The 15,330-nt window shown below is 36.6% G+C and overlaps 1 protein-coding gene across 1 annotated transcript in view; it reads right to left on the bottom strand.

The window, feature by feature from the left end:
- Positions 1–15,330, bottom strand: part of LOC128998113 (nose resistant to fluoxetine protein 6-like) — a 58,484-nt gene that overhangs the window by 8,316 nt on the left and 34,838 nt on the right. The window contains exons 2-9 of the mRNA XM_054424112.1: positions 8,315–8,461; positions 7,209–7,441; positions 5,874–6,085; positions 3,871–3,950; positions 2,870–3,063; positions 2,333–2,493; positions 1,166–1,334; positions 144–337 (exon numbers count right to left, since the gene is read on the bottom strand). Coding sequence (XP_054280087.1) covers positions 144–337; positions 1,166–1,334; positions 2,333–2,493; positions 2,870–3,063; positions 3,871–3,950; positions 5,874–6,085; positions 7,209–7,441; positions 8,315–8,461 — 1,390 coding nt within the window. The remainder of the gene's footprint in view (positions 1–143; positions 338–1,165; positions 1,335–2,332; positions 2,494–2,869; positions 3,064–3,870; positions 3,951–5,873; positions 6,086–7,208; positions 7,442–8,314; positions 8,462–15,330) is intronic.

Here is a 15,330-nt window from a genome sequence, read left to right on the forward strand (position 1 = left end):
TAATGTTAATCTATAACATTATATATCTTAGAATATAGGTAATTGCTGTATTAAAAAAAAATTAAAAATTACTGCAGTACAAACTGAAAATTTCTAATTGGGTAATGTGAATACTAAGAACTAGAATTCTAGTTAATACTTACGGATTACCAAAATAAACAAAGAGATTGAGATGGCGGATGTAGCTGGTGTAGAAGCGCAGCATTGTGGATATTGAGCCAAGAAGGAAAAGGGAGAGTAATCCCTGGCGGGGCCATCTCCACAGTAGCCACACCAGCAATGGAGATATAGCAAACAACTGTGTGTCTATACCAATATGGTGTGTGTGTGTCAAACACTGCAAACAAAACAGAGATTAGAGAGAGAGAGAGAGAGAGAGAGAGAGAGAGAGAGTGAGAGAGAGAGAGTAATCCCTGGCGGGGCCATCTCCACAGTAGCCACACCAGCAATGGAGATATAGCAAACAACTGTGTGTCTATACCAATGTGGTGTGTATGTGTCAAACACTGCAAACAAAACAGAGATTAGAGAGAGAGAGAGTAATCCCCAGCGGGGGCCATTTACACAGTAACCACACCAGCAAATGAGATATAGCAAACAACTTTGTGTCCAGTAACAGAAATGAGTAACAGAGTGTCGGCGTAGATGAACACCTATGGTTCAGGGTTAATCCTCTTACAATACCAATGTGGGGGGTACGTTTCAATGGTTCAGTGGAAAATCAAGTAAATTTGGACAGCTTTTATCAAATGTGTAACATTAATGTTACTCTTATAAAGTGTACACCATTTCAAGCACTCAACAATAAAACTCCATGACTGTATTCCATCCAAAAGTCAAAACCATCGGCATTCATTTATTTAAATTTTTATTTCTCTTTTGGGTATTGTTATTTACTGTCTAAAAGCACAGAGAAATAAATTGGATTTACTGGTCAGTCAAGAAATATCAACTTCCTTAGAAATATCTGGTTTCCTTAGTTTACAAAAAAGTTAACTAGAGAAAGCTGTAGTTTCTAGAATTGTTGAATCATTGTGTCATCTGGAAAAGGTAAGAGAGCTCAAAGGTTTTTTCCTTTGTTGTTATTAGACATTAAACCATAGATTGGTTTATCACCAAAGCAGTTTCTGTATGATAACATCATTATGTGGGCTTCCACACTCACCATGTTTTTGAATCCGAAGTAGTTATGGATAAATAAGAGGTTGCGCCACCACGTGGTCTTGCAAACCTCAGCGTGATGACGGACCACCAAATTCCATTGAGGTCCAGAACCGAGGATTGGCATCACAAATGTGCAGAACAAGATGAGGGCTCCAAGGGTAGGGACCAGACTGTAAACATTTTTAAACCACGTTTTCAACAAACCAAATGAAACTGTTACTTGGTCTTATCAGAAACAGGGTACAAATAAACAGTTTTTTGTTATTTAGCTGCATAGATTTGATAGTGCTCATAGTTATAAGAAAGTAGCTGGTTCGATCCTGAGAAAAGTCAGTATCTTTCATGGACGTAGAAAACTTTTCCCAGCTGACCTTTATTATTGAAATTTTAATGAACTGTCCTGGCTAAATCAACAGCTGTTATTAGTCTGTAATGTACAAAAGGCATTTCACACCATTTTACACTCATATTCAAGTTAAAATTTGCACTGAAACGTCCCAATATAATGGTATGATAATATTAACACTATAAGTGATCAAGCATTATTTTTTCTTATTTATATTTTGCATCTCATTTAATGACTCTAGATGTTTAACCAAGTTGATTCATCAATTGAAACTAGTTTTTAAAAGTGCACTCAATTTGATAACAAATTGAACTAACCTAGAGATGCCACGTTATGAAAAAGATACCTAGGGCCCTATCTTTAGAAACCTGGTGTTGCGGGACCCAGCTTTATCATTGGTATTTTTATAAGTGGTCTAGGGGTTGTTACCCCTCATGAAACATTATGGATCGCTGATGATTTAATTTTTGGTAAATGATTGAGCACTTTCAAAACCAACACAGTTAGCAGTATAAAATGTGTATACAGGTGCAAACCTATCCTTAACTATAGTAGTAAGACCTGAGGTGGAGCGGGGCCAAGTGCAAACATTCAGAGCGGGGCCCCTGACTACCAATGAAGTAGTATCCCAACAATACTAAGTATAACAAATTTCAATCCATAAATTATATTATACTCCACCCTGTTTTCAAAATTGGTGTAAAATTCAAGGAGTTTTTACAATGTTCTTTTGTATTTTTTACCAAGAGCAGGGCCCTCCAAGGTGCGGGGCCCTGTGCACCTTTCACATGTGCCTAAGGCCAGCTCTGAGAAAGACATTACCGAAGCAATCGAGAGAGGTACTCCTTGCGCACATCAATGGATCGTTTGCGGGCAAGATGTCTAAGAAGACTGTAAGTGGTGAGGAGACCACTGATCATGATGAAAGGGTCTGTGTAAAGACTGGCAGCCCGAGCAATAACTGTCCAAGGTTTGCCCAGAACCTGAAACCAATCATTTTGGTAGAGAATGTCAATAGAGAAACAGAAACATTATTAACTTAATATGTTTCAATTGTTATTTTGTTATTACCATGGTATTATAACCTTCTGGGGTTACAGTAGTTAAGTTTGGTAAATCGAGCCTCTAGTACATGTTATGTCTTCTTTTAGATAAACTTGTACCTGGATCCCATCATAAGTCATTATACTGTCTAACAACTTTTCTTATGGTGAATAAATCACTGGTGATAAGAAAATCTTCCAGTCCTTGAGGACCAAAGTATAGCACCCCCAATTTACCAAATCTCATACAATATGTGAAGATCTTGTAAACTGTAAGGACTTGTCTTACCTAGAATTTTTATATTCAAAATAGTACCTCAGCCATGGCTGTTCGGTTCACAAAGGGGTTGAAGAAGAGAGCCATGGATTTGTGGGACATGAGAAGCATGAAGGCGTTCAAGGCTCTGATCCCGTGAACACAGTGGATGTCTTCTGGGGATTCAGAGAGGGAGAGCAGCTTACGACTGTTGGACAGTAGTGAGAACGCTAGGAGAACCTCCATGGCACGTGCTGGAACCAATATTGTCTTGGTAAACAGGGACTGGTAAAAATACCTTATTTTTTTGGCAAAAACATTTTAAATGAAAAATCCCGATCAAAAGATATCTTAGTCAACAAGGCAGTTTGTTCCAAGGAACCTTTTTCGACCTTTCTCAAGATATGTTATTTTTTATTTAAATTGTATTTGAATTTTAAAAAGCACTTGGTTTAGGATTACAGGAAGAAGGAATGGATACAGAACTAACGAACTAACGAACTTTTGTGGGGAAAAGAGTTCCCCACAAAGGGCCTCTTCAGAAGAAAGAAGTAGAATGAAATTCTTTTCTTTCTTCTGAAGAAGCCTCTTGTAGGAGCAATATATCAAGTTTATTATGTCGTGGACTTTTTTGTGCTTTTAACTACCTGGAACTCTTTTCTTATTAAGTTAGTTGTGTATTCTTTCCTTCTTTTTAGGTAGTATTTCAAATTTGCACATAAATTTATGTTAATATATCCTGTAATGAACCCCTTACAGTTAAATTGTAACTCTACCCAAGGATGGATTTCTGTATGTATCTTTAACTTCGCCAACACTACTGGCCGAATAACCCTGTCTCTCTTTCAACATCGTCTTCATCTTTTGAAGACCAATATTCTAAAAACGTTCCTTTCACAAATAAATATTTTTAAAGCCCCAATGCACAACCACAAGTTATGTCATACTAGGCATTTTACATTTTGAAAATTTAGTCCAAACAATTAATTATAAGGCTGTTCTTTTCAGTTTAGGTTTTGAATTTGTTGAGTCTCAATTGATGTGGAATATGGAATACTCACTGACGTGTCGCTTGTCTTGGATGAGGTAGTCAGTGATGGTGGCCGTCGCTATCACTCCCATGATACCCAGAAAAAACCCTCTGTCAACAATCAACATTCTGATGTTAGTGTTTAATCCAGGTTTTTTTCATCTGCAGAGCTCTTCATTTAACCATTCAACCCAACACAAGATCTTCGACATTGGAACTCATTTTGTTCCAAACTAATCCTAAATCTCCTGGCAACTCTTCTTTTCTTTCAAAGGTTTCTTCATCCTCAGGGTTTTTAGCTAGCCTACTGTTATGTTCTTTGTTTCAGAATAAAGATATGTTATCATGTTAAAATTTATAAGAAAAAATGCATTAATGTGAGAATAAGAAAAAAGGATTTTTAACACGACGTACAGTTGGATAATCAACTCACACGTTATTACAAGTATTATTCAAAAATAGGTTTTATTCAAACACTATGATAAGAAATATGATGTTATTATTATTTTTTGTTATTGTGGATATTTTATCCAAATTTGGATTTTATATTATAAAATTATCAGATGAAAAATATGCATGCCCTGAGCAGCAGTTGTGAAATGTCCAGTGTGGGAACACTCACTATCGTCTAAGAACCTACTAGCATAAAGGATCAAAATAGGACAATTGGAAAAAGAAAAATGGGAAGGCTCTTCCCAGGCCCTGAGGCAGTGGTGTATCCAGGGAGGGGGCACAAGGGAGTGCAGGGCCAAGTGCCGTTTGTCTAAACACTTTGACAAGGGTCATTTTACAGCCTGAGGCTTGGCGGGGCGAGTGCCGGCCAGGTATAGGTATCAGTGACCAGGTACCGGTTCCACGGTGCGGCGGAAATGGGGGTGGAAAGATAGACACGTGAGGGGGGGGATGAGCAAAATTTGTTTAAAGGATAAAATGAAACTGTTATAACCTAACAGTTATAACCAAATTAGCTGATTATGAAAAAATTTAATGAAGGTTTACTGATCGAATCGATATTAATTTTCAATCGATATTAGGGTAGCACAGTTAAGAAACTGTACCCGGTCTCCTTTACATCCTGCCCACTACATCCCCTTCCACCTTCCACTAATACCCCCTCCCCTGAATCACTCTTACGCTCTGGGGAGTCAAACGGCACTCGACCTATCTGACGGTTTTGACAGTTTATAATCCCCACGGCAAAGAATAGAACGGCACTCGCTCCGTTTCCCGGCACAAGGGGGCCGGCCCCCCCCCCCGATTTTTTTTTATATTAGTGATGTGTTGTTTCTTGATACCAATTCTCGATACCACCGATACACACATTGGACATTGGTAACTTATCGCTGTTGAGAATCGATCATCAAAAGTTGATTCCGATACTGATACCAGACACTTTTGAGAAAATCGTGCGATCGGAAAATTACCGCTTTTGCCACGATCGTGCAAAAAGGCGATGATGTCTTCACGGCCGCAAAGACAACAATGATGTCTACTCGATCGCAGGAGTTGATCCGATTTTTGCAGCGATTGCGGAAGACGACGATAATGACCACACGACCGCAGGAGATGATCAGAATTTTGCCACGATCGCGGAATATGACCATAACATTTTCGTGACCACCGGAGACGATGAGGGTGAATGTCTGCTTGGCCGTGGGAGATGATCTGAATTTTGCCCCGATCGTGGAAGACTATGATAATGTTTCCATTTCACGGGGGATATTCATTTAATATTTTGCCGTGACCGTGGGAGGCAATGACGAAGTCTGAATTGATTCAAATTGATTGGACGCGGAAAATTATCAAATTTTTCTGCGATAGGGGGAGATGATTATGATGTCTACTCGACCGTGAATACGACAATGATGTCCACACGCCCGGGGGAGATATTCCAAATTTTGCCGCAGTATTTTGTTATTAGATCAAAAGGTTAGAACTTTATATCAAAGAGTCTCCGCTCGAGAAGCTTTGTCTTAGCAAAATCCATTTCTACGTATATGAGTATAAATAGCTTGCAATGAAACATAGTCATACATGGCCATGAGTGATGCTGGAGGAGGGATGATGGAGTCACTTTGGACCTGACACATGGAGGGGTCCACACGCACCCTGATGATCAGCTCGGGAGAAGAAAGGAAGTGGTCCACAGTTGAGGCGAGAGCTTGTTCCACTTCCTCGGGAGGGCACGAGGCAGGTACGCAGACTGCCCAGTTGACCGAAGAGAACCTTGGAACTCGATGACCAGGCTACATACAAAGGATGATCAAGATTAGAGGCCTTTGATATACAATGTGTTTTTTTACGCAAGCCAAATTACAAGCATAGACGGATTAACTGTTTAGGAACAAAGCAAGCTTATAATAAATAAATACGAGGAAACCAGTGCAAAAATTGCATATTGTTATAGGGTTTGATTCTGAGGCAAAACAAATAATGCAATACCCTTTCACTTTTGAAAAATTATGTTTGTTTGAGACAGATATTAGTTGGATACAACTACTAATTTACAATAAATTAAATTTGTTGCATTTATATCTAAAACATGAAGATTTACATACCTCAACCAGGTTATGGCTATAAAAAGTATCCTACTTGAAATTAATTTTCATGAACTGTTAACAATTTGACTGAGGTTTAACAATAAACTGAAAGATCAGCTGTTCTCATTTAAATTCACATTTAAATTGTTACAAAGAAAGTTAGTCAGCATCACTTAATCTTTGAAAGCAAACTTAAAAAAAAAACAAGCGGTAGGGGGCAAAGCCCTAAGAGAAACATTTTTTTTTATTTACCATTGTCACTCTGCTTGATCATGCATGAGCTTTACAATGACACCTCAATTGTAAAAATAAGTAGGACGGCTGAAATAGGGATGTAACAGAGAAAACCCTTATTGTATGAAGTGCATAGATGGATAATAGTATAATGTTTTAAATTTTGATATGTAGATTGGCAACAGTGATGCACCATATTGATTTCGTTCAATAGATTGCTACCAAGGTTGACAATTCATAACCCTTAAATCCAACCAACCACAGATAGTGTCATTAACCCCCACCTGTTTGAGACCATCTATCCAAGCGCCCCAGTCGTCCACCAGCTTCACCGGCTTCGCCATGTAACGTTTCAATAATCAAACGTTTCTGAAAAATAATTCTGGTTTTTGGAGAGCCCAAACATATATTTAAATGTTTATAAAAATTGTTTTTGTTCTTTTCCTCTAGAACAAAATACTGGTTTGCCCCTCTACAAAAATTTGCTGCTGTTATGAAAATACTTTAAGAAAAAACTAGGTTTTTGTCAGACCTAAAAGTAACTGTGATGTAAAAACAGTGCTTGCTCTAATTTTCTATACTTAAGTTTACATACATCTTCTAGATTGCTGCGGAAAGCGTTGTGGGAGTGTACGAGATTATGCAGCACAGACACCATCCCTCCCTGGGACATCCCTGGCCGCAGCTTCACCTCAATGTACGCAAGGCAGTATTGCCCTCTGATCACCCCTCCTGGCTGCTGCGACCTCAAGCACTGGTCAAAGTCCCCAAGTTGGTTTATGTTGCCGTTTAGGAGCCCTGAAGGTAGTTTGGCGTTTGCGTCAAACACTAAAAATGTCAAAAGTGGATTAGAGAAAGTTTTCTTATCCTATCTGTCAAACCTTTGTCTTCGAGAGGTTGCAGTGGTGAAAATACTGGCCACTTAGAGACATGATAACTCTCGAAGATTAAGATTTGATAGTTTACATATAAGATTAAGACTAAGATTTTGACTACAGAACCTATAGAATTTATTAATAATATAATATTACCCTTTTAGTTTTCCTACCTGTATTTGCAATGTTAAACTACTACGCATGTATTTTGACTCCTCCATCTCATCACCCTGTTGTTAAAAACATTGTTCATGACCCCTGTTGTTTGAAACTGTGTATGATACAATGTAAATATATAATTTTGAAACTATTTTCACTCCCTGCATTGCATAGCATGTTTAAAATAGATATACAATTAATTTTGTTAGATTCTAAATCTTTTTATTTATTATTTTTACCTAAACAAGAGATTCATATTAATTTATCTCAACCTTAATGAGTGTTGGACTTTGCCCTAGCCACCAGGGACTAGTGCTAGACACCACTTAAGCGTACTATTGAGTGATTCCTCTGTACCTTACTTCTCTGTGGCTCCAGTCGCAGAAAAATAGAGATACCTCTCTGGAATGAACTGCTGCTAGCTACAATCCAAATGGATTATAAGTACCATACACTCAACCCCTTCCACATGTTGTTTAAATGCCAACCTTTGTTGGGTGATCCCTTTAGATAGCTTGAAGAGACAAGACCATGGGGAAGGCCAAGGAAGAATGTGAGGAAACTTTCAGGGTTCATTAATGACCGGGGATGCACAGTAAGCTGAAAAGCTGCTTTGCAATTCCACAGAATGTTAAGACATCAGTTGAAAAACTACCGTTGTACTTACTTTTCAAAGCCCACATTTCGAAGTTATCCAGTTGCTGTAGATAGGTCTTGCTGTGTTCCCTACAGAGTGTGTTATTGCTGTGGATGGGGGCGAAGGGGGGGACCATTGACAGCAACATGGACGACAACTTCCATGGGACTTCTCTGCCTACATCACAAACAACATTCTGGAGATTCGTCAAAATAACACACAAATAATTATAGTTAAATCGTTAAAACTACTTTTTAATATTGTTTAAATGGAGAAAACCGTAGGTATGGCAAGAAAAAAATTGTTAGTTAATGTTTGTCCCAACTAAGATATCGTTGAAATTTGCATAAAGTTTACTAAACTTTATGTATCCTGTATTTTTTGTAAAATTGAATTTTTTTATAACATGGCGTATATATTTTTAAAAGTTGCAATTTTGCAAAGGTTCAAAGGTTTTTTCATATTTTGTATAAAATTAGTGGCTAGAAAGATATATTTTAGCCGAATTTCAATGCTCAATTTATCAAGGAGTAAGGTATGAATGAGTTTGTAAATAACACATACACACAGACATAAGGGTAAATGGTTCGAGATAGAACACATGTTGTAATTCATTTTTAGATAGTTACTATAGTTATGACGAGATGTCTAACAAATATATATACAAATCAACTAACAAAATAATAAATAATTTTAATAAACAATTGACCTCTGGCACTAAACGTTTCCTCTACCTCTAGAGGAATATGTGTTATCAAACCGGTTCTTAAATTTCGTGGACATCTTTAATTTACATTATTATTAATTCAATTATCTATTACTGATTATCATTGGGTTGATTTTTTCTCGTACGGTATTTATTAGTTTAACGGGAGAGAGATGACAAAGACAGAGGCTTACGACAACGCTCCTCTTGAAACCTAAATTGTTCGTCCGCCAACGCCAATGCGTCCGAATTATCACTACACAAATTTCGACTCATAACTTTAATAACCCTCTCAACTATTCAGTACACATTTAGTGTGGTCAATGGTTATATGGTCGATGGTATTCATCCGAATGACATTTTATTTTGTACTGTAGACTATTCTACAATTTGTTAGTACTGTCAGGGTGATTGATATAAGTGTGCCGGCCGTTTTATTCGAAAACTATAAGAGATATCAAAAAAAGTTAAATGGTAAGTGCCTTGGATTTTTTATTTAAAAAATTATAGTCAAGTCAAAAAAAATATTTTAGCCGCCATTTTTTCAATATGGCCGCCAACTTTGATTTTTCTTATGGAACACCCTGTATTTTATGATGTATTCTGGTAGAAAATGTAATTTTAAGACGATTTTACTCTTGTAATTTTTTTCATAAACTTAACCGTTTCAAAGATAATAATGGTTAAAGTTTTGAAATTTCTGCATGAGAAAGAGTTTCGATAAAGGCCTAAGCAAGCATGCTAGCTGTTTTATTCGAAAACCATTCAAAATTTCACAACTTAAACCATTATTATCTTTGAAACGGTTAGGTTTATGAAAAAAATTACAAGAACAAAATCGTCTTAAAATTACATTTTCTACCAGAATACATCATGAAATACAGGGTGTTCCATAAGAAAAATCAAAGTTGGCGGCATATTGGAAAAATGGCGGCTAAAATAATCTTTTTGACTTGACTATAATTTTTTACATAAAAAATCCAAGGCACTTACCATTTAACTTTTTTTGATATCTCTTATGGTTTTCGAATGAAACGGCTGGCACACTTATATCAATCACCCTGTATGTATCCTTTTGATTAGATGGATCGCTATAAACATATGTTATCATTATTTTGATCACATTTTCTAGTTAATCCAAAACCAACATAGCAACCCGTAGTACCATTTAAAACATATTAAAATTTAATTTAAAAACTTTTAAACAAAAAATGAACTTTCCAGAACGTGCCTTAGCGTAAATATTATTTTTGTCTAAAACTAAGATATTTCTAACAATTTAGAAGCTATTTTTCAAATGATTGTGTTCGCAAACATTGCTCAATTAGAGCATGCGTTTTAATATTGTATATTTTATATTGATATGTGGATCACAAACAAAATAAATGGTATTTCATTTAGGGAACGCTCCGCAGAAACATGGCGAAAAAGTACGGTGCTAACCAAACCATGAACAGATAAAGAAGTAAATAAAACGTCTAATCTTCTTATACTCCGTTCAAACAGCCGTGGCACCTGACGGGTTAGGACACCCCATGGAAACCCTTGGGGCCTCCTAATCCCTCAGGTGCCACGGCTGTTTGAACTGAGTATAGGTCATTTAACATAGGAACATGGCCTGAACTGATGTTAACCAATCCTCAGATGAAGGCATGAGTAATCAGAAAGTTTGATCTTTGGTACGACTTGATAACCAAGCAAGGTTATTGGCTGTTCATTATATTATAGTAGTAGCCAACGCTTGGCTTGAATAAACCCTATAATAACGTCCTCGACCATATAGCATATGGAAATTGCAAATTACATATCGCCCGGTGTGCAAAAATGTCGGAGATCGTTCCTTAACCTCCGACCCCAAACGAATACGACGTATAATTAAAGACCCCCGATGAAACGCCGGTTAGGTCAAGGCTAACCCGTACACGACCAGGAATAGCAAACCAAACGATACACCCAATTTTCTCATATCCTTGCATCTCGTGTTTTACTTAACGATTACTTTGGCAGGGGATCGTTTTTCCATTTTGATTTCATCGTGTGAGCCAGCGCGCTGCAGATTCCGGCATAAAATACAACCTATGGATGGTTAATGAATTTTTAATAATAATAGAATAATTAATAATAGAAAAGTAAGGAAACATATGTTTTGAAACTAGACCCAGAACTCCTTGATTGTGGCTTTAAACTAGTTATTGCTAAAGAATCAACTGATCTTGATGTGTAACACTGCAAATCAAGGTATCTCAAAACTCTTACTCTTCACTTATAATTGCGTCAAAGAACGTCCAAAATCATCCCCTTCTCAATTAGTAATGCACGATAATTCACTTTAAACAGTACACAAAAAATGCATACGTTTGTAAACTAATAGTTACGTTGTTTTCCAATGTAGTTGGTATCAACAGATGATAAGACACATCAAGTTTAGTTTGAACAACTGATTGTCGTCGACAATGAAAACATTGTGTGATGTTTTCAAATTTAGGGTTTAGGAAGAAAATTACCTAATATTTTAATCAAGTATTTTTTGCGCTCGAGTTTGAAGAAATTTTATCAGCTACTGTTCAACTCAAGACCCGTTGTTGCAAGACTCCTAGGCGCATGCAAACGTAAAGTAAATTTACACTTACCTGGCTGAATTTCCACTAAAATAATCCCTTATAATTGACAGATTAATTTCCTATTCAAATAACATTAATTTTAATGAGTACTTAGGGAACTGCTACAGGAAAAGTAATAATGTATGCGTTTTTATTTAAACGTTGATAGCTTAGTATGAAATACACGAATTTGTCAAATTCGATTAAAATATATCTATAAATTAGCAACGACAACAGTTCACTTATTCTCCATAATAATAACATGGGACTTTTTAGTTTATGTATACTTTTTTGGAATTTCCTCCGTAACTGTTAGGGCATCGCTGCAATATACTGAATTATTTGTTTGTATTTAAGCTACACAAAATAGTTCGGAAAGAAATAGAAAAATATTATGTTTAGGTCAAAAATGGGAAATTCAAATTTTTACTCCATAGGCTACAACCACTTTCCCATAGTCCGATCTTCACTCAGTGGCTCGCGAAAGGTAGTGAAGTTAACGTACCCATATTAGCGTTTCCACTTTTGTTCATACCAATCGTTAGTTATCGATAGTTCCCCAATATTGTTGTTAGTTGTCAAAAATAAAAAAAGTTATAAGGAATTAAACGTGGTTAGGTCAACTTCACACATAAAGCCTTTCTAGCGTTAACCGTTTTCTGATAAAAAGTTCAACGTACTTCTTTTTTATTTTTCGAGAACTAACAACAATATTGGAGAACCTTCGAGAACGAAGAACTAACGGTTGATATGTAAGTATATTTCATCAGAAAACTTATATTACGGACCTACTCGCGAACTCGTTCGTATAAACATAGGATTACACGTTTGTACCAAGTTGAATTAAAATCGAATTCGCGCTAATGGACACACACACACTCACACGCACACAAATATTGATATATATTAAAATTAAATATATATGAATTTGATTAGATGGTGGATATAAAACATAGCATTATTAGACCATCGAAGTTGTTATTTCTTTTAGAATCAACATGTACAATATGAAAAATATAGTAAATCATGTAATCACAGAAACCCCTTCGACATCGAGTCGTTTAAGTTGACTTGTTATCTTATAGCAAAATACTTAGTAGCAATTAATAACAAACTGATAGAAACGTATAACTTAAAAATAAAACTACCACAATACAAAATACTCAAAATCTGTTTATTAAATCTTTTAAAGTTAAATCCATCTATCAACAAAAACAAATTTATCAAACTTGGTTGTCAAAATATCAAATTTGTATACCGTATAATCTATTCAGGCCCTTGACATATGATTTTCATTATGGGCATTTTAAGGTCGAACTGAGTTGGGAAAACAAAAGATGACATCAGTCGCCCACCCAGAGTCCAAATTATAGTGTATGTGGCCTTCGTTTTAACTTGCGGGGTTAAAACTCGGAAGGATGCACGACTCACAATTTAACAACCAGATATCTCAACATATTAGATTTCATGTCGACTTAATTGAATTTACCACACTTTTCTATAAACTTTTTCCGAAATTCCTTTCTAATTGATCATTCATGAACTCTTTTCTGATCCTTAGGAGACTCCTAATAAGACATATTTACATTTATGAGGTGTAAAAGCTTATTTTATAATAAGTTTGCATCGATTTTACAAATTATTATAATATATCTTATGGTGATTATATATAATTTTAAATGTCACTAGTTCAAGTTCTAAAATCCAATCGAACTGTTTTCATCAATAACTTTTACGCCACACTACATTATTTTGACGAACTTCCCACGCAAGGAATTAGTCCAGAAAACAGCTGTTTGCCGCCAGCTTATTCAAATGGGGTTTCATTGCGTACTACTGTGCTGCAATGAGTTTTGCCGGACACCAATCAGCTGATTATACTGTATTTAGGTGGCAGTGAGTAGTTATAAACAAAAACATAACCTCTCTTAGAGGTTTTGACTAGTGATTTTTAGCCCTTTGGTTGGTGGAAATAAGGATTTGTACGGATTTAGTAGTATGGCGTAAACTATCGTACGTAACTCGTCCAAAATGTGTGTACCGGACTCGTATGGTAATCCCGTACTCGACTTCGTCTCGCACGGGAACGACCACACTCGTCCGGTTAACACTTATTTTCAGGACTAGTAACGTAATATACTATTACGCCACACTATTTTGACGAACTTCCCACGCAAGGATTTAGTCCAGAAAACAGCTGTTTGCCGCCAGCTTATTCAAATGGGGTTTCATTGCGTACTACTGTACTGTAATGAGTTTTACCGGACACCAATCAGCTGATTATACTGTATTTAGGTGGCAATGAATGATTATAAACAAAAACATAGAGAGGTTATGACTAGTGATTTTTAGTCCTTTAGTTGGTGGAAATATATAAGGATTTGTACAGATTTAGTAGTATAGCGTAAACTATTGTACGTAACTCGTCCAAAATGTGTGTACCGGACTCGTATGGTATTTGGCTTTGCGTTATATATTCTAAAATGGATCAGAGGTCTCCAACCCCGAGCCTACGGCCAACAAGGAGATTTTTTCGGCCCGCAAAAAGCCAACATAGGTAGGGGGGAAATCGTTTTGATAGCAAACACTGATGATGTTCTCCCGCGATCACGTACACACCTGTGTTCTGGTGGTCTCGGCAATACCATGATCGCTTCCCCGATTTCGGCAACACTCGGGACTCGTAACCGGCGATCGCGATTTTCTTGCGACGTTAAAAGAGAACCCACGGAAGGCCGCCAATGAAAGCAGGCTCGGCTAAGTTATTGATGGAACTCTTGGCCCACACCAGAATCAAGTGCAATTCGCAGTCTTTTCCCTTTCAACAACATTCACGAACAATTCTTGGTCTCTGAGCTGGCTATCGTGTTTAAATATAAGTATAGTACCATGATTCACATTTGTCAATTTCATCTAAATACAGCCGAGACATCTAAATACAGACCTGCCTAGATGGAATCCTGAATCATTCATAATTAATTGTCAGAACTACAAATTTCAGCCGTAAAGGAAAAATGCAATATTCATAATACAAAAACATTTTTCCTTTACACTTTACTTTTGTTGTAAACTCCATTATTGTGAAGTTATCTTGTCGCTATTACAATTAAAAGTTCAATTAAGTAAATTTTGTAGTAGTGTAAATAGATAAGATTTATGTAGTCGTGTGTTTCATTTGGCCCAATTTTAGCTAGCCAACATGTTATAAGGTAATATAACGAATAGAAAATAGCAAGAAAATTTAAAAATCACCACTTATTTAGTTAACGTTTTCATGGGTTTATGGAGGGGACTTTCTGCAATGAAAATGACTGGCCTCCCCTCAAAAAATTTACAATGCTGCCCTCAAGGAAAACAGGTTGGAGAGGTCTGAAGTAAAGGATTCAGGGCTACCAACTTATGAGTTTATTTTGTCCTAAACAGTGTCTCTTGGCACTTTTAATTTCTGATGCGATAAAAAAACACCCTGTATATTTCATGACTTGTCATCAAGGTAAAATAATATTGCTCTACTATGCTGTACGGTCCGTTCAAAACATTTATGTGGTTTAAGGGGAAGGTTTCCTGAGTTCCCCCACCACTATTTTTAGCTTAAATGCTCATTTCAGCTGATCAGCTGATTGGCTGCTGTTTAAAAGTTAGGGTGATGTGGAGGAGTTGGAATCGCTTCTCCTCAAAATTTTGAAACGGAGTAGTATTATAGTGTAAAATTACCCTGAAGGGGTTAAGGAAAATTCAAA

The sequence above is a fragment of the Macrosteles quadrilineatus genome, unplaced genomic scaffold (assembly GCF_028750875.1).
Source record: "Macrosteles quadrilineatus isolate MER2022 unplaced genomic scaffold, UCM_ALF_1.0 Scaffold_7__1_contigs__length_78375512, whole genome shotgun sequence".
Classification (NCBI taxonomy): domain Eukaryota; kingdom Metazoa; phylum Arthropoda; class Insecta; order Hemiptera; family Cicadellidae; genus Macrosteles; species Macrosteles quadrilineatus.